Source organism: Acinonyx jubatus, chromosome D1, assembly GCF_027475565.1.
Source record: "Acinonyx jubatus isolate Ajub_Pintada_27869175 chromosome D1, VMU_Ajub_asm_v1.0, whole genome shotgun sequence".
In the NCBI taxonomy this organism is placed as follows: Eukaryota; Metazoa; Chordata; class Mammalia; order Carnivora; family Felidae; genus Acinonyx; species Acinonyx jubatus.
In genome coordinates, this window is record NC_069390.1 from 95012204 (window position 1) to 95037896 (window position 25693).

Below are 25693 nucleotides of genomic sequence, written 5' to 3' on the forward strand. Positions count from 1 at the left end.
GTGGAGGACTTCATAGAGTCTACGGAGACAAGGATGCCCAGGCATGTAAATGCCCATCTTTACAAATGACCTTTCGTTAGAGCCAAGTCAGGAGGTTTGATAAGCCTGGCCGCAGTGCAGGGAATGGGGAAGGAGGCGTGGGCATCTCAGACCAGGTGGATATGGTTTTTCTGTCTATCACACAAATGGAAGCTGAGTCAAGAGAGAACTCGGAGGCCTCCCAGGGCTGCTGAGACATGTAGGTCCCCAGACCATGCTTCCTATCGGAGGAGGACAAGAGACCTCCTGAAAGCTTCATCCCAAGCCAAAACTTTCTTAAACATCTGCATTTCCCCCCAGGGTCTTCCTCTGTGCTTCCACAGCCCCCCTACCCTCTCATCCATTACAATGTGGCCTAGACTGTGTCATCACTGTCTCCCTGGCTGTCTCCTCTATCACAGCAGTGTCATGAAAGCCAGAGTTCCTTCATGCCCAGCACCTGATGGAGTGGAGCCCCCCTGTTGGGGCTTTCTAACGTTCTTTGGAAAGAAGCAATGAACGGCTGCCTGGCTGGCTGGCTGGCTAAATGGATAGATGGGCAGATGGTTGGGTGGACGGACAGATAGACAGGTGGATGATGTCCTGATTCTAGTTGCAGGAGTCTCCACTCCAGAAGCAGAAATACGAACAGAAATACAGCTTTCTGAATACTTTCACACACATAAGAAGCAGGAATCTGTAAGCCAGGATGTTCTTGTGAGAGTCCTGGGCTGTTTTGCACATCCAAAGAGGTTTTGGATAGTTTAGAAAAGGCCCCAAGCTTTGGATGCCACCATAAAGGAAGAGAGGCTCAGCTACAGCTTGTTCAACACAGACCTAAAGCCAGCTTTGATTCTCCCCAAACTCCTGTATGTTTTGCCGCTGCAGACAGGAGTTTAGGAGACGCTACCCTGAAGATGATGACACTTCCCCCCTTTCTTTCTAATCACACTAGGGAGTGCTGATTTACTCCCGTGGAGACGTGGCAACGCTCTGATCTCTCCCACTCCTGCAGATCTACAGGGTGCAGATGGCAAAGCAGGAGTGAAGAGGAGAAGAAAAATGGAAAGGGGGGGGATGGCAGCAACAACAACAAGAATAATGTTAAGCAGGAGGGCTCCCTTCTGTCCCTCTGGCTGAGCAATCGCTCAAGAGCCACGTCCACTTCTGCGGAGTTATTTCGAAGGGGAAGCTATGTTCACACCCCAGGCAAGGACTTCGAAAACCGCTGTGGAGCAAATGCAGGGTTTCGGCTCCCGGTGTGATGAATGTGCATGCTAAAATTACCTTGATCTCCATTACCCAGCTGAGAGATGTCAAGAGTAAGGCATCGGGAACGAGCCCGCCCCCGTGGCTTAAAAGCCTGCCTGTCAATCCACACCAAGCAAACCCTGCTTTGCCATATGGAGAAGAGGAAAAGCCTTTACCTCTGGAGGTGCAGCCATTGGCTGGGTCAATTTCCTTCCCGTCAACTTTGAATGCCCAGCGGCCTGGAACATTGACGTTCGTGGTCTCTTGGATATTCACAATATCAGGGGTTCTTGACCCCGGGAGGCTGAAGAAATTGGTGAGGTTTCCACCATTAAATCCTGCCTAGAGCACAAAAGGAAGGCGAGACTTGAACACAAACACCAGCCTTGTGGGTTAACTGGCCCTCGTACCTTATTTTCAGATTCCGGCACATTGAAATCAGGAGACCCCTTTTCCTGGAGTTCCCGGGGCCACCATTGCAGTTGAGAAAGGCCTGCCTAGTTCATGCCACACCCACATCAAGGTGCCACAGATGGGCAAGATTAGCCTCTCGGTCCACCTGCAAAATCAGACACGCTTCTCTAGCTCAAAACGGTTGGCAGGGTTCCCTCCAGCATGCTGAGCAGCCTAAGCAAGGAGAAGAGTACTTCGGAAAGAGGGTGGACATGAGATGGAGAGCCACATACCTGTGCCATCACTCCCCCAAGGCCAGTCAGGGGGTCACCGCCGCTCGCTGTCCCAGTGGTCCAATTGATTTCATAATAATTGAAGAGCGTGAATGTATAGGATCCATCAGACACCAGGACAGCCTGGAAGGTGTTCACCTACAGGATGGCAGTGGGTGGTCTCATGACTTCCCTTCCCAGAAGCTCCTCTCCCCAGCCCCCTCTACCCTGCACCTTCCCTGCCCCCCAGCAGCTCAGAGCTGCTCCAATGCCAGCCCTCACACTCTGCCTCCTCTCTGAATTTGTTCTCGCCCCCAGTCGGGAAAGCAAGACATGTGGGAGCATGCACTTGAAAAGAGAAATTGCCTGAGGAGAACCCAGGGGCTGACTCAGCACCCCTTTTACAGCTCTGGTTCAAACCAGAGAAGTCAGAGGCCCCGCTCGGCTTGTGATAATGCGTGAGCACCTATAGATGGCAGCATGAGAATAAACTATAGGAAGTGGTCCAGGCAGGGGAAGGGCCACAAGCACCTGTTCCCTGAGCAGGTTGGATAGGGCGTCGGCAGGCGGGGAGGAGGCCCATCAAATGCCTGTCAGTGTTGACTAAGGGCCAAGGTCTGCACTGTGCTCTCTTGTGTCCTGGAAAACACCCGCTAATCTTGGTGAGCTGTCTCCCCTCTTTAAAATGGAAGTTAGAATGTGGTTTTTAAAACGCACTTTTTGGGGAGAAACTGCTCTTCTAATTGAGCATTTATGTATCACTTTATATCTGCAGAAATCTCAACACCCGCCTGTACCTCAGACCAATGCTAAGGGGGGCAATTTTTTTGGCCCTTTCTCATCTGAGAGCTTAAAAACCGAGGGCTAAGGGAGATGAATTGCTGGACATTTTGCAAGGATCTAGCGACAGAAGATGGGATTCGAGCCGGAGCCCCCAGTCTCTCTCTTAGTGCACTGTCATTACACGCGGTCTTCATTTTCACCTTTTTAGGATAGAGATGTTATGTAAATTCAAACAAGCCTCGCAAACAGTTTCCAGAAACAAGCCGTAGCCAGCTCTGTCCTTTACTGTTTCCCTTGGTTAATCCCTACCCCTCGACACGGGTTTTCAGGAAATGCAAATGAAAGAAGGGCTAAAAGAGAGGAGGCTGACCTTTTCCATTCAAGCCTCACACTTTCCCCAGCTGCCTGATACCATCATGGCTAACGTTCCGTCAGACACAGAGGAAGACCCAAATTCTTATCCTGTGTAATCAGACTGGGGTGGAGGATCTTGGAAGCCCCAAATCTCCCATTCTAGACAGTCTCGGGGAGGGAGACAAGGTGCAAGTAAAGAAAAGCCCTTTTTGTAAATGCAAATTCTCTCCTCGAGCTCTGTGCCTGCCATAGCCGATGGCGTTCATGATAGGGTCGGGCCGGTATATGCCTCTACTCTTTGGCCCAGCTCAACAAAAGAGTTAAGTGGGGCACCGAGATGCCTGAGCAGTCAGCTCGAGATTTTGCTCTAAGATCACTGCAGGGTCAGGTTCTGGAGACAGGCATCAAGTCAAGGTCACAGGAGGTCTGAAGAGCAACCCTCCTCCAGACTGGGATTCTCCTTCAAGGAGGATATCCCTTCTCCTGAAATAAAGTTGGAAATATCTCTGGTGCAAGCAGGTCTTGAGAACAACCCAGAAGTCACCCCAAAGCCAACCAAGCACCCTAACCACCCCACAAGGGCTGGCTCACCTTCGCGCACGTTCTGCCTCGCTCTCACACACCCTACACGTACGTATCTCCTCAACATTTGCTCTTAGTCTCCTCCCGATCTGTTTTTGGTGAAACCGTGTTTTTTTCTATTCTTGAAAAGCCCTTTTATTTTGCAGAGGACTTTCAGTGATGCCTGGAGGAGGAGGCAGCTGGAGGGGAGAGTCCAGGAATTGGAGTGAGGGGATGTTAACTTGAACCTTGCTTGGCCTCCTGTGAGGTTCACATCTCCTCACTTGTCACTAGGGCAGCTCACTTAACTTCTTGGGCCTATGCCCCCACCTTTCAGGTGGAATGAGTTTTGCTTACTACACAACATCCCTGTGGGGGCTAAATGAAATGCACAACTAGCCTATCACAGCACTGGGCTCACAGTAAGCTCTTAATAAACATTAGTTTTCCCTCCTGAGAGTAGAGATGTCCTCTTCTCTCTTCCTTGCTATCAGGCTTCCAATGAATGGCAACTTCCACCTCTAAGAGACTTCTCACGCCATTTGCTTATTTGGCCCAGTGATGTGTGTTCCTACAGAGGAGGGGAAACCTGGGGTGACGACAGATGGAAGAGGAGTCAATTTAAAAGATGGAGATGGATGGACACATCAGCAGCTTGGAAGGCTTGTACCACCTTTTCTCCAAGGAGCCCAAAGCACTTAGCTGTTGCCTCATTCATCCTCATTGAAAGAGTTCTTACCTAGCCCCCAAATTTCCTCCAAAGTACAAACCAGAAAGTATCTAAATTATCTTGCCATTTTTATGGCCAATGGAAGTTTTTTTGGAAAAAATGGTGGTCCGCATTTGATGGGCATTTCTTCTCATTCCCCTCCCCCCCCGACACTAAAATTTATCGATCACTAGCATCCTGTATTTTAACGTTGTAAGGTATGAGGCTTGAAGGACATAAAACATCACTCCAGGAGTTGTTAGCAATCCATAACATGACAGAGGGAAATGTATGCTGCTTGAGAGGTTATTTCTAGCCAACGCACCCACTGTTTAAACTTGCGTCTTTCTGTTCTCCAGAACCTCTTAGCAGTGAAGTGCATTCTCATGCTCTGGGGTCAGAAGGTTCTAAAACACAATGTGCTCAATGCGGGCAGCTGTGAATGGCTGGCCCAGCACTTTTCCACCTCTGCCTCTAACTCAGTAGTTTCTATTCCATCCCTAAACAACTGACTCATTGCCAAGGAAATTGGAAAACAGATGGAATTGGAAATAATGCTAAGAAAGCAGAGGGCAGAGTTTTGAATGTCTTTGCTTACTGGAAATTATACAGTTGGAGATACGTCTGCTACTTCAAAAATCTCCACTGCCAAAGTCACCCAAACGAGCTGCAGACTTTTGTGAAAACTGTGTTCTGTCCCTTTATATAGAAAGTTGATTATCTCTACAATAATGCCAGTGATAATCTTCCTTATTTGACTTTTATTTGACTGCTCATTTGGGATTTCAGAGCAGATGTTGAAACTTTATTCATGAAACGCTTTAACTGCCCACTTCAATTAGCATCAAATATGAATAATTCCAGACCTAGTCACAAAAAAAAAAAAAAGGTCATAACATAATAAAATGAACCAGGTAGGTCATTTGTACCCAAATCCAGCCCCCTATTTTCCACTTCCTACCAGGCTTTGTTTAAAAAAAAAAAAAAAGGCAATAAATAAATAAATAAATAAATAAATAAATAAATAAAATAAAATAAAATAAAAAAGGAGGGGGAAGGAAATCAGCTGATAGAGAGAGGCATTTGTGCCCCTGGAAAGAAAAAAAAGACCTTTGGGTTCCTGACGGGCCCCTAATCATGTGGCCTGGATAGGGTCACAGGACCTCAATCACTCTCCTGCAAAATAGGAATGCTACCTTCTGCCAGAAAATTATGGAGAGGCTCTTTTTTAGATATTCATAATGATAAGTGATAGAGATGACACATGCAAGATATCATTACAGCTGACTGGACTGCTCAGGTATGATATCTCCCTCTGTTTCCTGGAAAGTGGGTGGCAAGACTCATTAGTTTAACTCAGGAAACTGACACTCCTCAGCTCTAACAATTAGACTCCATCACAGCAGTGAAGACGGACAAGAATTAGACATCAGGATAGGAAGTGGAAAACAGAAAATTTGAATTATTACAGGTGTGGTACTGCTCCCTCCATAAAACGTGACTTCCTCCCATGTCACAATGAAAACCCAAGTGGCAGAGAAGGTTGCCATGTCTTTGAAGTACTTCCTGATGTCCTTGGTGGCTCTTTTCAAGATGACAGGGTCCATGGTCTCTCTGTAATAGATCTCTCCCCGGATTCCATTGTGCACATCTGCCCAAAAGGGAGCAATGAAGGCCCTCCCATCCGTCAGGGGAAAGGATTCTGGCGTGAACTGGCTTACTAGCACATTGAAGGAAACTACTCCGTTGTTATTGACCTGAAAAAATAAGACAGGTTGGCCAGAATGGATCTGCAAATGTGACGTCAGAGTCACAAACCAGTAGAGACATTGGCCTAATCATATGAATGAAAACAACTTTTAAACCACTGAGTTGGAACCCCCAAACACCAGCTTCCAGCACTCAATGAGGAGGTTCATTTACTCCCAGACAAACTCATTGGTTTTCTTTCACTTCCAATTTGTGGTCAGCCTCATTTCTTATTAATAATCAGTCTTGTTTTCATGTTCTTTATCCTATCTCTGTTTACACTTATAAAATGCTACCGGGGTGTGTGTGTGTGTGTGTGTGTGTGTGTGTGTGTGTGTGTGTGCGCGCGCGCGCATTGGGCCAGGCAAGAGGTAATGTGAACCATAAAGAAGATCCAGCATGACAGATGCAAAATAGTTAGAAAAACAACAACAACAACAACAAAACCATGGAAGCAACAAGTTAAATTTAAAAATTGTTGAGCTGTATATTACACCTTGATTCCTAGTAGAAGAGAGTCAGTAAAAGCTAAATCAAATACTCCATTATTGAACTCATATCTCAGGATCAACCATACCCTGTTCTGAATGAGGCATTTAAAGGACTGCTATTGATTCAATTGACTTCACAACCACTCTGTACCCACATCAAGGACGAGGTTACAACCTACAGATGCCCAATTCCATGATAGCTCTTGTAGTCTGATGGCTTCTTTGTATAATCTCTGCATAAAAATGGAGATGTAAAATCTATACGTTGTATATGTAAATGACTATCCTATGGTGATTTCTTCATGACTTGCAAAAGGCTTAGTAAGCTTATTAAATTACTGAGCCTACTGCAAATCAGAGCCAATATGCACACTCCATTGATGCAGGACCTGTACACAATTCAGCCTCTGCCTGTGCCTGCAGCTCCGTGAGATTGATTTAACCTGTGGCTTGTACAACGGCTTCGACAGCAGAAATGTCTGGGATGGGAACACTTGCAACACCTCCAGAAAACCTGGAGATCACTTGCCTATACATTTAATTGTTGGTTGCATCCTCTTAATCAGTAATATTATGGACATTAACAGTGACCCAGATCCCAGCGGTAAGTTATCAGTGCCTGGGCCAAGGGTGCATCAATCTGTTTGGGGAGCCACAGTGTATGGTTTGGAAGGGAAGCAGAGATCCAGCTACAAGGATGTTAAGAGCCTCTTGGGTGCGCGAGAGAGCCAACAACCCAGAGGAGAAGCTCGAAAAAGATTGCACGACTCAAAGTACTGGAAACCCAGGGAACATTTTGCCCCCAAATAAGTCTACCCCAAATTAAGGACGCTCCTTTTGCAAGGGCAAGAATTGTTCAGACTCCATGATACAATAGAGGAGAAAGAGGAGCTCAATGAAACGCATGTTTTCTAGAGGTCTGGGAGACTAAGGCTTCCAGAATGGAAGTCCTGTACACGTCTCTCATCTCCAAAACCAGCTCAACGCATTCTGAAATTTACAATCGGCTGTTACAGACTAAGGAGGTGCTGCTGTAAGTGGACCCCAAAAGGCATCTCAGGATGCCAGAGCAATGTATTGGCTAGGAAATAACAGCTGCCATTAAGACTCACAGACTAGCAGAGGGAGGTGGTATCGACTCACATGTGTTTTGCTTATATTCTGTAGTGAAGATCAGAGGTTCTCAGACTTTTGTGGGCCTCAGAATCACCTGGAGGGCTCATTAAAACTCAGATTACCAGGCTCCCTTCCCAGCTTCTGATTCAGCAGTTTGTGTGTGTGTGTGGGGGGGGGTGCCCTGAGATGTGGCATTTCTAACAAGCGCCAAAGTGATGTGGATGCTGCAGGTTCAAGGACCACTGGTTCGACAGTGGAGGAGGGAACCACTTTCTGATAGGTGTCAGTCCTTAGAGATACATCAAAGTGTGGGCAATACAGAGGTCCCAGGTGCAGAGATGGCCAGAGACAGAGGCATTGGAGTTTCAGTTCTTCCTTCAGGGCAAGACATAGAATGGAATGGGATGGGATGGGATGGGATGGGATAGGATAGGATAGGATAGGATAGCATAGCATAGCATAGCATAGCATAGCATAGCATAGCATAGCATAGCATAGAATAGAATGTGATAGAATCTACATACACCTCACCCCATGCTTTAAGGCCAAAGATAGAGACAGGTTCAGTTTCTCTGAACCTTCTCAGTGTGCCACCATTCACTAGCAACAAACTCAAAGACCTAAAAAAAAAAAAAATAACCTGAGAACACAGGTGCCCAGGAGAACTCTGACACAAATGGTACCATTTCTTCATGCAGGTTTGAAAATGGGACCCCATGGCATAGCTCAGACCCAACAAAGATGGCCAGTTCTGCAAACAACTTATGTATAATAGCTGATTACCCCTCTACGATGCTCTGGCTCTGTTCCAAATTGGTAGGAAGCTAAAGAACAGCAGATGCCTAAACTTTTCACACCCCCAGAAGGGAAAGAAAAATGATATTGCTCCTATTGTGGTTCATTGTATCTTTTTATCTTGTCGCGTAGCAGAAATAATGTTCATGGCATCGGGGCCTCTGCTTCACTTCTGTGTTTAATCACCCACAAAAGCAATTTATTGCCCTGTATACTCCTCTACTATGAACATTAGCCATTAAATATACCTTTGACTTTCTTAATCATAAAACCTATCAGCTCATGAAATCTCAGAACTTGTCGTTCCGGCTGGCAATAAATCTTCCATTCCTGGAACCCTGGACGAAGGTGTTTAAAATGTTTTCCTTAATGATAAACAAAGAGCAGAGCCCGGCTCTCCTCCACTTACGTAGACGGTGCGGTAAGGAACGCCAAAGAAGAAAACGGGGATGGCCAGCTTAATCTCGGATGAGCTTCCGTCATCTACTTTCGGGGTTTTTGTGTCATTCTGCCAGAATGGATACATGAGCTCCCTGGGCTGAGCTGTCGAGAGAGACGGTGGTAAGCTAGATGGCAGGGCCCTCTTCGCTTGGCAAGCTGCTTCCCTCCCACCCACTAAAGCCAGCTTCTTTCAGTGAGCCTTACAAACTAAATGCAAGTCGAACTGCCTTTTCGTTTATCCTAAACCTAAGCTGTACACAATGCATTACCTTCTGCCTCTGGAAAGGAAAGTATGGGAGCAATGCCATTTCTCCTTAGGAGAAATCACTTCATGCTTTGTTTCTGTGCTTCCATACGTTCTGGAGAGAACAACGGTTAAAACTGTCTGGAGGGCTGTGAAATCACCCCTGCCTGGAGCTCTCAGAGCACTGAGACGGGGTTTCTCCGTCTGGCAGGGCGTAGGATAGCTTCATCCTTGATTGGAAGGCAAGCTGAGAGATGGTGGCCTATGGCTATGAACCTCCCTCCTGGCTTAAGAATTCCACTATCATGTCTTTTCCTGAAAGGAGTCCCCTCCTCCTCCTGCACAGTAGAAGATACCAGATCCCAGAAGGAAATAAGCAACAGTTGGAGCCAGGACAAAAGTGGGAGGAGAAGGTTTGTAGTAACTGGCCCGCAAATGAACTCCATTGAGCCCAGGCCCTGCGAGAGGGCTCTCTGCCCAGTTCCTATTGACGAAAGACAGACATGGGAGCCTCTGGGACGAGGGAGGCTGGGCCCCGAGAACTCTTTGAGAGGAGGCACAGGGCTCTTACTCATCAGCCCGGTCAAAGGTGAGGGTCATCGCACGAATACACACAGCTCGCCTCTGGTAAACCACATCACCACCCATCCTGGCAACCTGGCTTATGTCTCAGAAGTGTCTCTTCCAAACTCTTGCAAAGGTGACCTGGTTCAGCACGAGAAATTAGACCATTTCCCCAAGGTCTGTGTTACCGATGATCAGGTCCAATGGCATCTATGAAATAATCTACGTTTGGGGGTGTATCTTTTCTCTGCCTCCGTCCTTTCTTGTCTTGAATGAAAATAGAACCATAGAGTATCACCTTTTCTTCCTTTTTTTAATTGTTAATTTTCACGGCCAGTGGCAAATCCATTTGGGGCTTCTGGCCATGGATCTTGAGCTACCTGCTTGCAACACCCCAATCTCAGGCGAGGTCCTCTCCTTGAGAAAGTCCCTGCTCTGTGCTGATGGTGCTGATAGGCTGGCGAGCAGCTGGCCAAGGACCGTCCTGCTCCTTCGGGAGCTTTTTAGTGAGGATACGACAGCTCATGTAAGGGAGAACGCACAGTGACCAGAAAAGACTACAGCAGGGCCTGGCCAAGTGCCAGCTTCTCTCTTCCTGGAGCAGGGAATGAGAGATCTGTCTGGTCAGAGAGCTAATCTGTTTCCAATGGCTAACATCAGAGGAGAACAGGGAAACTAGCCCAGTCATTAGTGCACGAGCATTGTTCCCCGAGCCCCGGAAGTCTCCAGGAAGCCAACCAAATTGGACCGTTAAGGAGGGCTGTAGCTGGTGTAATCAGGAGCGCAGCCGACGTTCTTTATTTAATGCCACAGTCAGCAGGCAAACAAGGGCTCTTTAAAATTCGTCTTCACACACGTAACAAATTCCAAATTCCTAGAAGGTAGGTCCTTTTTAAAAAAAAGTCTCTTTATAATCCCTATCATAGCGTTATACATAGACACTTATTAAATTTGAAGGGTGATGCACTTTCTTAAATTAATAATAACAAATCAAACCATGTCATGGATTTATCTTTCATAGGGGACATTTTAGGAGTCGTGCCCGAGTATGAGTAACGGCTGAAATTCATGCTGAATTGTAATCATTTTAATGAAAGGATTAATTCAGATTCTGGGAAGCCTTGGCCAGTCTGTCTAGGAAAAGGAAAGTCCATACCTCTCAGGGAGGACACAGGAAAGTGTGGTCATGGAAGCTATCTCTAACTTCTTTCCTTGCTCTAAAGGTGAGGCAAATTTGCAAGATTCTTCTCTTCATGAGTGAACCTAACCAGTTCATGATTTTAAAGTTTTTTTTTTTTTTCAACGTTTATTTATTTTTGGGACAGAGAGAGACAGAGCATGAACGGCGGAGGGGCAGAGAGAGAGGGAGACTCAGAATCGGAAACAGGCTCCAGGCTCTGAGCCATCAGCCCAGAGCCTGACGCGGGGCTCGAACTCACGGACCGCGAGATCGTGACCTGGCTGAAGTCGGACGCTTAACCGACTGCGCCACCCAGGCGCCCCCAGTTCATGATTTTAAACAGGAGAGAATGAATCGTTCAAATTTTTCCATTTTAAGAATACAAATAATAAAGATACCAAATATAGTCAGTACTTGATAAATACTTGTTGAATGAGAAAGGTGCTTAATAAAGGGAAGTAGGTTGAAACTATAGTAGTTTCCACCTTCAAAGCCATCACTATTCTAAAAAAATACAACTTGTGAACAGCATGGCCTATCATTAACAACAGATTTAACAAAAGAAAAGATGATGCCTACCCATGCCGGCTTTAGGCTGAGAATTTCACAATAAATATATAACTATGCTCCCAGAACTTTTTTTTCTCACCAAATAAAACACAACTTTCTTAGAGCAGGTGTAGGAGGCTAGGGTCCATAGGACTCTCATTACTGTGGGGTTTCACACTATAGTTTGCATATTATCACTGTTTAAAGTTACCCACCCGTAGCAAAAAAATGTTAGGGTTATACACGCAGTGTAGATCTGTTTACTCAGACTTGTAAGCATGTGTCAGCCGAACCCAACAAACAAAACCAAGAAAGATGCTTTAGAATTTTAGTCATAAAAGTTTCAAATCTGTATAGATTTCCCCATCTTTCTTCTCTAAAATACAAAAACAGTAGAAAGAAATGTATGTAGTCTCTCACCTACCCAGGGCGATGCTACCCAGAGAAGATGAAATCACTGAGGAGAATAATTTTCACATTTCACTGCAAGTTTTAGGTTTTCTTGCCATTGTACCAGGCCACGAATATACAAGTCAAAGACATAAATGCCATTGGGAATTCCTGATTTGGGCTAAAACAAGTATATTTTTAAAATACCCTTTAAAACCTGAGCCACTGGTTAAATGCCCTCATTGGAATCAATCATCAGGCATGGGGTGCACATGAACTTATACCATATACTTTTAATGAAAATTATTTGCATTATTTTAAAGATCGACTCCATTAACATGGGGCAACCTGGCATATATAAATTGTGTTTGAAGTTAAATAAGAAAAAGGAAGAATCGAAGTGAACACCATTCAAAGTTAATGAAGTTTGCCCTTGACCACGGAGTGTGATTTACATTTTTCTTGCTGTATCTGTAGACACATGTCCACCTGCCCTGACGATTACAGTTCCAACAAAAGTATCTCTTTATAAATTCAAGAGCATGCTAATCAAGAGCTTTATGGAATTCTGGAGTACTCACCTTGCTGCTGTACAAGTGCGAAGATGAAAGAGACCCAAATTCTAAGTAATGATGAATAATTCATCCTGGAATTTTAAAAAGAAAAAGAAAAAAAAAATCCCCAGCTTGCCAGAGTAAATAGAACACCAGGTGTGTTTGGTAGCAAATCCCAAGCCACATCACAACCATCATAGAACAAATTCACATAACAACATCAACAGTTCTGCATCAGGTTGAAATTCCCTGAACGCTGGCAGGTCCTCCCGAGTTCAACGCTTCACGAACAAATTAGACTCCCCCATGAGATGCCAGTTTGTAAGTACAATAAGATCATTCAAATTGCAGGAAATTCTATGGAATCAATGAAGGTGGCAAGGAGTAAAGGAAAGGCGTCTATGCTGTAGCTACCAAGGACGAGAAATAGGACCAGACTCTAAAGAGGCAGGTCCTGCGTTGTGTCTCTAGAACAAGCATCCGTCCTCTGTGAGACCTGGCTCTCCTCATTTTTAAAATAGCTTTTGATCAGGGGCAAATAAAAAGTTGATTAAAGCACAGTGTATTTCTGCAGGTAGGGGAGGAGGATTTAGAGTTTTGGCATCGCCTTCCCTCTAGGACAGAGCCAATCCATCATTTTGAAGTACGGACCAGATTCACAGGCAATAGAAGACTCTGTCCACTGACTTTCCTTAGTGAAAGGAACGACAGACACATTGGTAATAGAGAGGAACCATGCCAGGATTGCTCCTTGGCATTACAATAAAAATAGAATCCAGTACGTAGCAAGTAATTAGTTCCAGCAAATTAATTAAAGCAGGAACATCACAAAAGTGAACTTGTTTGCATCTTAGTTACAATCATTGAACTGGCGGCTTTGTCCTCAGTGAGGAGCGTGGACAGTCTGTGCCGCTCCACAAAGCTGAGATGCGCACACAGAATGCAAAGATCCAAGTTACGCATATACCTGCTTGAGAACCAAGTACACAGGTAGACCCTGCAGTCTGCTCCGACAGAATTCTCAAAAACTGAAAAAAACCCTCCTCTTATTATTGGAAACTACTGCAATTTTTCAGCCACATTTTCATGGAAAATCAGTGAATTTACCCTGGGAGAGTTTTATTGTAAATCTTCAATGTCAGGTATATACATTGAAGTCTCAAGCACACAATAAATATTAGTCCGTTTGCTGAAAATGGTAGTAAGACTAACAGAGATCACACGAGGCTTTAGCAGAGGGAGCTGCCATGCGAGTTTAAGACTTGAGCCTTTAGGGAAACAGTTCAGAGAGCAGTAAGGAGGATTCATTTTTAAGTATTTGTATTTATGAAAAATGTCACTAACCTGTTCTGTAGAGACTGGAGGAACTGTCAGAAATATTAAGCCAGATCTTGGGAAACCAGGCAAAAATTAGTAAGACAAGAATTCATGCCAATTCTCCCCTACTTGCTGCCGATTATTTCTGATTCCTGAAATGATGTCTGAATCCCCTCCTCGTAAAACCAAAAATTCAGTTAGTCCTGTGTTAGAGTCAGATAAGTGTTGAGTTGCAATCAAAGGTTTTTTCTATTGATTAAGGAAAAGCAAATCTAAAGATCAGTTTCAGGATTGCGCAGAGAGGTTCTTTTCCTGAAAAACTAGACCTTTCTTTCCCCCTCTTAAAAAAAAAAAAAAAAAAGTAGATTCAGATGGAAATGTCAGGTAGGAGCTGAAACCTTGGTCCTTTCTGATCAGAATCACTTTGCACTGAAAAACACAAAAGAAAACCCCCCCTTCCACCTTTGTACCCAAAAAAAAGGCAACTGTATAATGTTACAGAATTAGCATCCACCAGCATGGGATTAAAACTCCAAACAAAGCTGCTGCCTCTAACGTTTAAATGAAGTTGGTTTTCTACTAAAGTCTTCCCCCCACCCCAGTTGCCACAGATAGGCTCTACTCTGTTTTTCTACCCCTCTCCCCACCCCCCACCCCCTGCAGGTATGCATGAAGTATTTAAAGGAGCTTTCTCAAACTTTTCTAGGTTTTTATTCCTTCCCTTTTCTCCCTGATGTGCCGCTGCACAGCTTGATGGGCCAGGGCGCTTTCCTCACAAAACCAAAGGAGGTAAGCAGTGCAAACCATCCCTTTTCACCAGGGCAAAACCACACCATGTCCTGAAAACTTCCCCTGAGGCCTGCTGAGGGTCCTCGGAGGAAGAGAGGGGAGGGACCGATCCCTCCCGACAAAAATGTGCAGTAAAGCAAATAATTTAAAAGGCATTGTGAGCAAAGTAAAAACACACTACATTCGATGCAGAACGGGAAAAGTTGCCTGAGGCATCAAGTCGGTCAAAATATTTCAAAATTCCTCCCAATTTCTCTCTGACCAGACATTTAAATGCCCCACTGTACAGAAAAACATAATTCCAGTTGAGCAAGCTGTCCTAAAATGAATGGGAGCTCTTGGGGAATGTTTTCAGTCTACTTTATTCAGTATTTTCCCCCAAAGCTGGGACATAATTTAGTACATTTTGCACGTGAAACCAACTCTCTCACCACCATTATGAGTCTTCCACATCGATTTACTTACAGGTGTCAAAGGAATATTTGCGTCTGAGAGGCACTCGTCTATGTAACAGAAACTCTAACTCTTGGGGGTGTCGATTTAAAGTAAGATTAAACGCAAATCCAAGACCTCCTAGGAAAGCGTTCTCCTTGCCCCGTCTTTATTAAGGCTTTACTCCTATGCTCGACCTAAACGTCTTAAAGCAAAATGGTTGCCTCTATTTGAAAAAGTGCCAGCGGCATAATAGTTGCTTTGGTTTTCTTTCTCCACGCACTCAAGGATATTTGTCTCTCAGCCCTTCTGACCCCTATTAAATGCATCCTTCTTGAGGCAGGACCCGGGCAATGTGCCGTCTGGGCATAACCGGATATACAAGACGGTGGCGTGAGTGAGTCAGAATGACGTTGGGAATCCGGGTGCCAGCTAGTGCCAGTGCTCGAGGAGAGGCTGGCCCCGGCTTATCACCGGTTGGGCCGGGAAGCCGGTCCGTGTGTGTGCGCGCGCGTACTCTGGGCGTCCGCTCCGGGGTCACAGACGGGGCAAGGACAAAAAATCCCTTTTTATGCCGTGTCGGCAGGAGGGCTTATTTGGTTGAAGGCGTGAAGTGAGCAAAGATTTTTGACAAGATTGAGACCAAAGGTGGCGTGGGGGCGGCTTGGAGCCAGTAACTCAAGACGCGTGCGCTTTGTGAAGGTGCTGCGCTTCATTCAGGCAGGAGGCGAGACGCCCCCCACCCACCCAGAAAATGCAATTCCCTGAAAACAAGCGGAAGGGGCTTTACGTGCTGTTTTTGGTCTGCTTGATTGTCTCAGGTTGCCTGTACCGTTTCCGTGACAGAGATGGTCAGATTGGAACCAGTGGGGATGGATGCAGTGAGAAGTGTGCTTGGCCATCAGCCTCCAGCTGGTACCTCCGGCAGGCTCAGCCTCAGCATAGGAGCCGAGGGCAGGCTCTTCCTGGGGCGGCCCCCAGCCAGCGACTGGGCAGGTGGTGGGACAAGAGTCCAGCACTTTCCACCGAAAGCAAGCCTTCCATAATGGGCAGTTTTGCTCTGGAGAGCCTAGTTGAGCTGACAAAGACTATGTCACGTGCTCAGCCGACAGCTCTATTATGCCAAAATCAGGGCCTAACTGGAAAAAGCTTATATGTATATTTAACGTTATATATACATACATACACATACACATCTATATCCATACATACAGATAGGTACATACATATATACGTGTGTGTGTATGCGTGTGTGATGGCATTATCTGGTAGATACCCCCAAAGATTTTGACTCTCCGGATTTCTCAAAGTTTTTGAGCCCTCAGACACATCCCACTCCACCTCATTAAGAGCTAACATTTCTCCCAGCACAGGAAGACAGTAGAGAGGATTCCCTCCCCTTCAGAAGCTGTTCCCATCTCCTGACTGCTAGGCCTATCATCAAGGTCAAGTGGCAGCTCACCGGGCCTCATGAAGGAGGAAAGGGACCACCCCCAAAGGAGCTGCAAGGCATCCTGGTGTATCCTGGCATGGGATTGGATTGCGAGAGCGCTCAGTCAAGGAGACTGGGCCATGACACGGAATAAGAGAAGGTTCATGCACTTGGGGGCACTCTCTAAGGATACAGGCCTTACAATGCAAGGACCCCAAGGAGTGGTGCAAACTCACTGCTAGGGCAGCTCCTGGAAGCTTGGAAAAGAGTGAGAGCCCACACTGAGTGATGCTGAAATGCCTGAATTACTGTGGCAGATGGTAGAAGGGATTAAAGGCTCAGGGAAGTGAACATGCTGGATCAGATACATTACGAGAGTCTGGAAGACCCACTAAATGGCCATGTTCCATAGGAAGGCCCAGAGGACAGACACATCCTCCACCAAAGCCAGCAGGAATCTGCTGGTAAGGAAAGCACCAGCGTCACTAAGAGACTCGGTGGTGGTTTCCCTCTGCAGGCCAGAGAGCAGGAGAGGGGCTCATAGAACTTGGTTACCTGATACCAGTGGAGAAGATGGGCCCCTGAAACGATAGAGACCGGGTAGCAGCACTCTGCTGCCTGAAGCCGAGGGAGCCACAATCTTCATAATGACCAAACAGATCAGAGTGACAGCCAAGGGGGCCTGATCCATAGAGAATTAAGGAGATGATTAACAGAGCATGGCATTACAGGGCCAAGTAGATGAGCAGCTGACAAGGGGGATTGCTTACTATATATAATTTTATAAGGGCAAAATTGGTGGATCACGAGGCTGAAGGCAGTTGCCCCCCCCCCCCCCCCCCCCCGCCAAATTATTGATCACTTGCTCAGTTTGTGGCTCGGAGTCAGTTTTAAAATTTGGATCCTGTAGACTAAAAAAGGTAACCAGGTCCCCAAAGAGAAGGACCCTGAAACACCATGACATGGTAATGATTCTCCCACTCATTCTCCCAGAGACCTACTTCATTACTTCGATAACATCATACTGACTGGGCATCATGAGCAAGAGTGACCAGAAGCCTCCAGACCTTAGGAAGATACATGTGCTCCAAAAGATGGGAGATAAATCCTTCAAAGATTCAGGGCTAATACCTCAGTAAAATTTTTAGAAATCCAGTAGTCAGGGGCAAGCCGGGACCTCCCCTCCAAAGGAAAAGACAAATTCTGCATTTTGCGATGTCTCTACAAAGAAATTCTTCCTTCTTTGTTGTTTTCTTTCGGTTCTGGAGGCCACACATTCCATACCTAGGAAAACAGCTCCCCTATTCCAAGTGATACGGAATTCAACCATCTTTGACTTGGGCAAAAGAACAAAGAGCAAAAGAACTTTGTAACAGCTCTAGGCTGAAATGCAAGGAACCTTGACACTTGGGTCATATACTCAGTAGACCCTTTGTTGGAGGTGTCAGTGGTGGAAAAAAGATAAAATGTGGTTTGTTGCAAACCCTAGTGGGAGAATCACAACACAGGTCCCTGGAGTTTTAGAGCAAGGTCATACCATCTGCAGTAGAGAATAACCACACCTCCTGAAAACCAGTTCCTGGCATGTTACTGGGCCCTGTGATGGCACATTTGACCAAGATCCAAGAGACCATGTGTCCAGAACTCCCATCATGACCTGGGAGTCAGAAAGTCAGGTGGACCCAGTAACAATGTATCATAAGTTGGAAACAGTGTATCTAAGGCTGGCAATGGCAAGCTGCCTGGCCAGGTAGCTCAGACTCTGTGTCACGTGCTATGGTTGCACCAGCACCCCCTTAACCCAAATTACACATGTGGCTACATGTGGGGTGCAGGTGCCTACAATAAGCTGAAAGAAGACAAAAAAGCCTAAGCTTGAGGTGTGGATGATTCAGCTTGGTGTGTGTATGCAAGCCTAAAGCAGATAGTAGCTATTATTGCCTCACTCAGGGGTAGATTTGGAAATACAATCATAAGGGGACATCTTTCCAACATGTGGAACTTTAGGCAATATATTTTGTCATATACCTTGTGTCAAAGGAAAAGTGTTCTGAAGTTAGAACATGTACAAACTTGTAGGCAGTAGTGAATCACATAGCCAGCTAGACAACGACCTGGAAGCAAAAAAGCTTGGAAAATCAGCGCCAAGGAGGCCTGGAGTAGAGACATGTGGATAGACAGATGGGAATGTACACCAAGTATGAAGATCTTCGTATCATATGTTAACATCCACAAAAAAAGCATCCACTACAGAAGAGGGACTAAGCAACCAAGTAGACAAAAAGACTTCGTCAATTGATGTGAGACAGATTTTGTCAGTGTTTTGGGACAATGGGTACATGTATGAAGTGGCCACAACAGCAGGGATGAAAGTAATGAATAGACCCAGTAGCCTGAACTCCCCTTTAGCAAGGCTGACCGGGCTTCCATTGCCTGTGAACATTCAATCTGCTACTAACAGAGACTAAAGCTAAGCCCCCAGTGTGTCCCTGCTCCTTGGAGAGACCAACTGGCCACTTGGAAGCAAGATGATTCTGTTGGAGGGGCCAGTGGTTCCTTCTCACAGCAGTAGACCTCTACTGTGGGTACTCAGTCAGTACCGTTAATGACAGGCTTACAGAATGCCTGAGCCAGAGGCCTAGAATCGCATGCGAAATAACATGTGACTAGGGAAGCCACTTCATAAAAAGGAGATGTGGGAGTGGGCCGTGACTATAGGATCCACTGGCTGGAGCACAAATTAATGACCCAAAAGATGCTGGCCTGATCAAGCACCTAATGAATTGCTGAAGGAGCAGGGTAAGCACCACCTTGGAGATAATACCGAGAGGAAGGGGTATGGGTGCTACCCTCAAGGATACTGCACAGGCATTGGGTCAGAGACCTGTATATGAGGCAGTAGGAAGTAGTCCCCAGTAGGTGACAGTATGAGGCAGTCTCCAGTAGGAAGAATACATGGATCTGGGAACCAACGTGTGGAAGCATAGGTGGCCCCACATGCCATTACTCCCAATGATTACTGAGAGGTTTTGGGCTTCCCAGCCCCTCATCTCTGGGTCGTGCAGTTTGACATCCTGGTCCCCAAGAGGGTACACTCTCACCAGGGGGAACACAGCGAGAGTCCCACTGAACCATAAACTATGGCTGTGGCATTGCCTGGGCACTCGGGCTCTGTGTTCAGAGAGCAGAAGGAAAGAAGATGAGCTACCATCCTGTTAGGAGCCATTGACCCTGATGAGCGGGACGAGGTGGGGCTGCTGTTACATGATGGATTCAAGGGATAATGTGCGTGGAACTCAGGTGACCCGTTTTGGTGGCTCTTGGTGCTCCCTTGCCCAACTGTGACTGCGACGGGCAAGTATAGCAACCCAGGTCTGAGCAGCATATGGTTACGAGGGCCTCAGACTGTTTGGGAATCAGGGCTTGGGAGAAACCAGTAGATAAACACTGAGACCACCAGACGTGATAGCTAAGGTGATAAGATGGACAGTGGAAGAGGGAGACAGTGTCTAACAGTTGTGACCCTGAAATCAACTGCCATGACAGGGGCTACAGTTCATTCCCTAACCTCCCTATTCTCAGCATCCCCCCCGGGAAGAGGGGGCCACTGGAGCCTGAGAGGAGCTGGCCCTCATTATAGAAAACTGGATCTACAAATCGCATGGGATGCTCCGTGGTAGATACGAAGGTGCCCCACTCAGATCCACCTTCACGCAAGGAATACTTTCCTGCTATGAGGAGTGTGGTTAGCTGACATCTTCCAGTTATTGGCTCCTTCAGTATTCACATCAGGGTTCAAGCTGAGGTTATGTCCTTATTGTGTCCTTATTGTGTTGGCCGAGAAAAGCATTGGTCAAAGGCCCCGGGCGGGACTCCTCTTGGCTCCAGGGCATCTTACTGGGCTGGCAGACTGTTAGGTCTACAGCCTGGTCTGTGGCCCCTCCTGTCCAATCCTCCTTCTCCCCCTTTGCTTTCACAGGGGTTATTCCCCAGTAAGCCTTTTGAACTTCTATGAGTGTCTGCTTCCCAGATAACTGAATCTGGGACACCGAGGTCTTGAATACCTTTACGAGCCCTTTACAACTGAATGTTCTGCCTTGTTGTATAATCTGCCGTGGAGGTTCCGGATGTATCTGTAGTGCACTTGTTTCTACCACTTAGCCACGGATTTAGTGATGTTCGACCTCCTAGATCCAGTTCAATAAGGTGATTGCATCTAAGGCCATACTTACGTTCTCCCTGAAAAATGGCGGTTATCCAGAGCAGAATCCTTGAAATGGATGATGTAGAAGAAGCAGTTATGCTCCTGAAGACTTCTCCTAAACAGTAAAGACATTTAGAATGAAGTGATTCTGAAGAGCATTACATCTGGATGTTTCCTTCTCTCACTGCCTCACGATCCTCATTCTTGGACATCTAGATTAACTTTTATAAGGTGGGATACTCATGTGGTCTGTTGGTTTTCTTTTTTTTTTTCATTTTTTTAAACGTTTATTTATTTTTGAGACAGAGAGAGACAGAGCATGAACGGGGGAGGGTCAGAGAGAGAGGGAGACACAGAATCTGAAACAGGCTCCAGGCTCTGAGCAGTCAGCACAGAGCCCGACATGGGGCTCAAACTCACGGACCGTGAGACATGACCTGAGCTGAAGTTGGACGCTTAACCAACTGAGCCACCCAGGCGCCCCTCATTTTTTTTTAATGAAAAAATTTTTAACTTAATTGAAGTATAGTTAACATACAATAATATTAAATTAGTTTCAGGTGTACAACACTGGGATTCAACTCATATACATTACAAAACGCTCACCATAAGTGCATTACAATATTCTTGATTATATTCCCTAGGCTGTACTTTTAATCTCTGTGACTTATTTATTTTATAATTGAAAGTGGGGGGAGGGGCACCTGGATGGCTCACTTGGTTGAGTGTCTGACTCTTGATCTCGGCTCAGGTCATGAGCTCACAGCTTGTGAGATCGAGCCCCACATCAGGCTCTGTGCAGTCAGCATGTAAGTCTGCTTGGGATTCTCTCTCTCTCTCTCTCTCTCTCTCTCTCCCCCCTCTCTCTGCTCCTCCCCCTGCTCATGCATACTCTCTCTCTCTCTCAAAATCAATAAACATTTAAAAAAATAATTGAAAGTATGTACCTCTTAGTCACTTTCACCCATTTCACCCACCCCCCTCCCCTTTGGCAACCAACCACCAGTTTGTTCTCTGTGTTTATGAGTCTCTCTGTTGTTGCTTGTTTGCTTAGATTCCACTTAATATAAGGGAAATCCTATCATATTTGTCTCTTCTCTGCCTTATTTCACTTAGCATAACACCCTCTAAGTCAGGCCATGTTGTCACAAATGGCAAGTGTCCCCTTTTTGGGGTTCAGTAATATTCCACTGTGTACACATACCACATGTTCTTTATTCATTCATCTAACGGTGGGCATTTAGGTTGCTGCCATATCTTGGCTATTGTAAATCACGCTTCAATAAACATAGGGGTACATATATCTTTTTGAATTAGTGTTTTGGTTTTCTTTGGGTAAATAGCCAGAAGTGGAATTAGTGGATCCTATGGTACTTCTATATTTAGTTTTCTGAGGAACTTCCATAATATTTTCCACAGCTGCATCAAGTTACATTCCCACCAACGGTGCACAGGAGGGTTCCCTTTTCTCCACATCCTCATCATCACTTGTTATTTCTTGCCTTATTTCTTAAGTTTTATTTCTTAAATGCAAAATTTTTAAAAACCTGATGTAAAACTTACTTCTAAATTTGTTCATATGTATTAGTATCATGGCAAACTGAAACCATCAGTTCAAATTGTAGCACAAATGATCTGGAACCTGTTTTTTTAAAGAATTAATATTAGTTGCCTTTAAGTTACATTTCTTTTTTATGAAGGCCTTACTCACTCTAGACACTGAACTTGAACTAAGCTAATAAATATGGCTTAATTAGGAGAAAAATGGCATTGGCTCTTCGAAAACCACATTGAATGACACTTATTAATGTTTATTAACTAATCAGGAAGACTTTCTAGACCTAAGATCTAATAAAAGATGTTCATCTCTGAAATTTAAATAAGGACTCAAAGATATTTTCTGAAAGCAACTTTAGCATCTGTATCTAGCCAAGGAGCTTGGAACAGCTAATTCTAAGGAGACCAATAGAACCCCAAAAAAAGCTCACAACTGGCCTTATTCTAACATCCTTGCCAGCACATTAGCATAAAGCTGGAAAAAGGGTAGGGGGCGGACACACTATATTCCCTATTCGCCACATAGTACCAAGTAGTTCCTCTAGAAGAATTTCTCAGGTAAGAAGCAGTTCCAATCAAAGCTTCCTGTAGACAATAAGCAAAGGGTTTTAGGACTATTAATCCATCACTTTTCAAGAGCACTCAGATGAAACAAATATTCATACGTTGTTAAGAATAAATAATACATATACCTTCTCCTGCAGAGGTGAAATCTTACCAAAGATTAAACATTAGATTCCAGAGGAAAGATGGCTCAGAAAATAGGTGAGGTGCATGGCAAATTCAAGTCTGTAATGTGTTGAATTCAAGTGCCTAGCTTTGCACGCCTAATTGGGAAGAACCCTATCTTAGTTGCACAAACTAGTAATCATATATCAAGAACAAGATCAGTAAAGTCTTTGACTTTGCAGGGCTGGGACACACAATAAAACCAGGGGGGAAAGTTATTTTTATGTATCTCTAATGCAGAACAATTTGGCAATATCTACCAAAAGTACAAACACTTTGACCTTTTGATCCAGCAATCCCTCTTCTAAAAATGTATTCTATGGATTTATTTCAAATATGTGAAAGAACATATGCTGATTACTGCAGCAAATTGAAAATAGTAAATAAAAGAGAGATTGGGATGGAGAGACACAGAGACAGAGACAGAGAGACAGAGACAGAGACAGAGAGAGAGAGAGAGAGAGAGAGAGGAAAAATGTCTATCAATAAGGTATGAGTCAAACAAGGATAAAGTGTGTGCATATAAATGTTATTAAGCTGAAAACAAAGGACAAGGTGATTCCCTATGTCCTGCTATAGAGATCCGAGATCTCCAAGATACATTTTAAGTGAAAAAAAGCAAGGTGCATGATAGTGTGTAATATGCTAACTTGCTGTAGAAGAGGGGAACAAAAAGTATCTTCTTTTTGGCTATTAGTTATGTAAACTCTGGAAAGATGCATAAGAAACTGATAAATGATGAAGTACAGGGGGTTATAGAGTGGGGTTTTTCCAATGGATACTATCTACATTGCTTGATTTTTAAACCATGTGAATGTTTTCTATTTAGAAAATAAATCTAAATGGTTTTTGAAAAGACTTTTTTGTAAACAAATTTGAAATTTGAACCAAACAAAAGTTGAACACAACCAAAGCAATTCATAATGTCCTATTTATATTCTTTAATAGTGGAGTCAGGCTTACATGTACCTTCAAATATATCAGGTATCTCGGAAAACATTTTTTTCTCTTTAATACGTATTTTTTTTTAATGTCTGCCTCATTATATTCTCACTTAACACTTTAATTGTATTACTTACAGTGACTAAGAACCATTCAAGGATGGAGAGTCTGTGTAAGAAAAGACTTGACAAACTGAAATTGCAGTTTGTAACTTTTTGGTACATCTAGATCTTGCAGACCGTAATAGATGAACTTTCTCCTCTATTTTGCCAGCAATATTTATATTCTTCACAAGGCTCTCACTTAAATTTTAAAGAGGAACAACAGCAGTGACAGCCTCCTCCTTTCCTGCAATGAAACCTTTGAAACAGGCTGCATTCAATTATAAAACTTTTTTCCTCTATAAATATCCATTTTAAGTTCACTTAAACACTGACGACTCTGAAAAAAGTCTGAGATTGAACTGAGTGACCTCTCTCACCTTTGACTGTTTACTGAAAGTTCTGAGGCTCTAGAATGTTCTCGGGTTAAAAGCCAGAATATCTGTTTTCTTGCATCATATTATTTGGCTCATTTGTTCTTGTCAACAGCACCCATCACAAGCGTCCAAGTGGCATTTCAGAGGAGCAGGGAGGACAACAGATACACATCAACTGCAGTCTCATGATTCTGGAAATGGCATGAGGACAAATACCAATTTGGATTTAGAGCCATCAGCCACATCAGTGATTTTGTTGTAGAGCAAATCAATTTAGCAAACGGATGTTGAGGAACATACCGTTTTAATGACACATAAAGAACAACAGTGAAGAGGGGTGTGTGTGTGTGTGTGTGTGTGTGTGTGTGTGTGTGTCATGGTGAGAGTGGGGGGAGGGTTATGGAGAACTTTAACAGCAAGTGCTACATAACAGCTGTCAAATGCCTGGATTCCACAGCCAAATTCCCCGGGTTTGCATCCTGGCTTTGCTGCCATTAGCCAACGGTGTGACCTTTGGCAAGTTACTCAACCTATCTGTGCCTCAACCTCTTCACTAGTAAGAGAAGATAGAGACAGCAACAGGGCTAAACTCATAGGGATGCCATGAAGACCAAATGGGCTTGATACGGTAGTGCATCTAGAATGGGTTCTGGTTGATAATCATGGCTCCTTCATAGTGTTTAGAAGAAATGTGAGAAACAAACATTCTAAGCCTGGACCCCTGGCAATGATTCATACAACCCGCAACTCTATCCAGGTATGGCTCTCCTTCCTCCTGGGTTAGGAGTTTGTTACTCCCCTCGTAATATCCGTGCCTTCAAATAGAGTGCAAGCAAATTATGCAGGTGTCTAAACCACATTGAAGGAAAGGGTAAGACAAAACATTCATTAGTGGCAATTCTTGTTTGACCTATTTAAAAAATGGGTTTCCTTTCTTTAGTTGGCTCTGTTAGGACCAATTATTGTTTAGGTCACTGCTTCAGTGACCTAATAAAGAAATAAAAAGTTGTACAAATGCCACTGACTCAGAATAATGCTAAATTGTATCAGTAAGAAAAACCTCAGTTGGGTTGCTGTCTTTAGTTCAGAGCAAGGTGGGAGGCTAGCACAGGACTCCCCAAAGTGTATTATATTCACACATATAGGCAAATACATGTATTTGAGCATTTTAATAGATGTTTGTTAAACAAAAAATGCTAAATATTTCCAGTGTTATTCTCCAATTTTTGAAGGAAAGGAATCAGAAATTCATGGTATCTTAAGGAGATACAATATGATATGTTCATGGATTAGCTCAGTTCCTAAATCTTGGTTACATTAAAAGGTTAAAAGTAGCTGAAATGATACATAGGTTTCAAAAGTTATCTGGACTAATTTGGGCTCTGAACTTCTAAGTTGG

General features: G+C 44.6%; 1 protein-coding gene across 1 annotated transcript in view; it reads right to left on the reverse strand.

Moving 5' to 3' along the window:
- The window catches only part of TECTA (tectorin alpha), a 70733-nt gene extending 58000 nt beyond the window's left edge, over positions 1-12733 (reverse strand). The window contains exons 1-5 of the mRNA XM_027036760.2: positions 12442-12733; positions 8902-9035; positions 5811-6098; positions 1956-2093; positions 1446-1611 (exon numbers count right to left, since the gene is read on the reverse strand). Coding sequence (XP_026892561.2) covers positions 1446-1611; positions 1956-2093; positions 5811-6098; positions 8902-9035; positions 12442-12505 — 790 coding nt within the window. The 5' untranslated portion in view covers positions 12506-12733. The remainder of the gene's footprint in view (positions 1-1445; positions 1612-1955; positions 2094-5810; positions 6099-8901; positions 9036-12441) is intronic.
- Positions 12734-25693: the final 12960 nt, after the last annotated feature.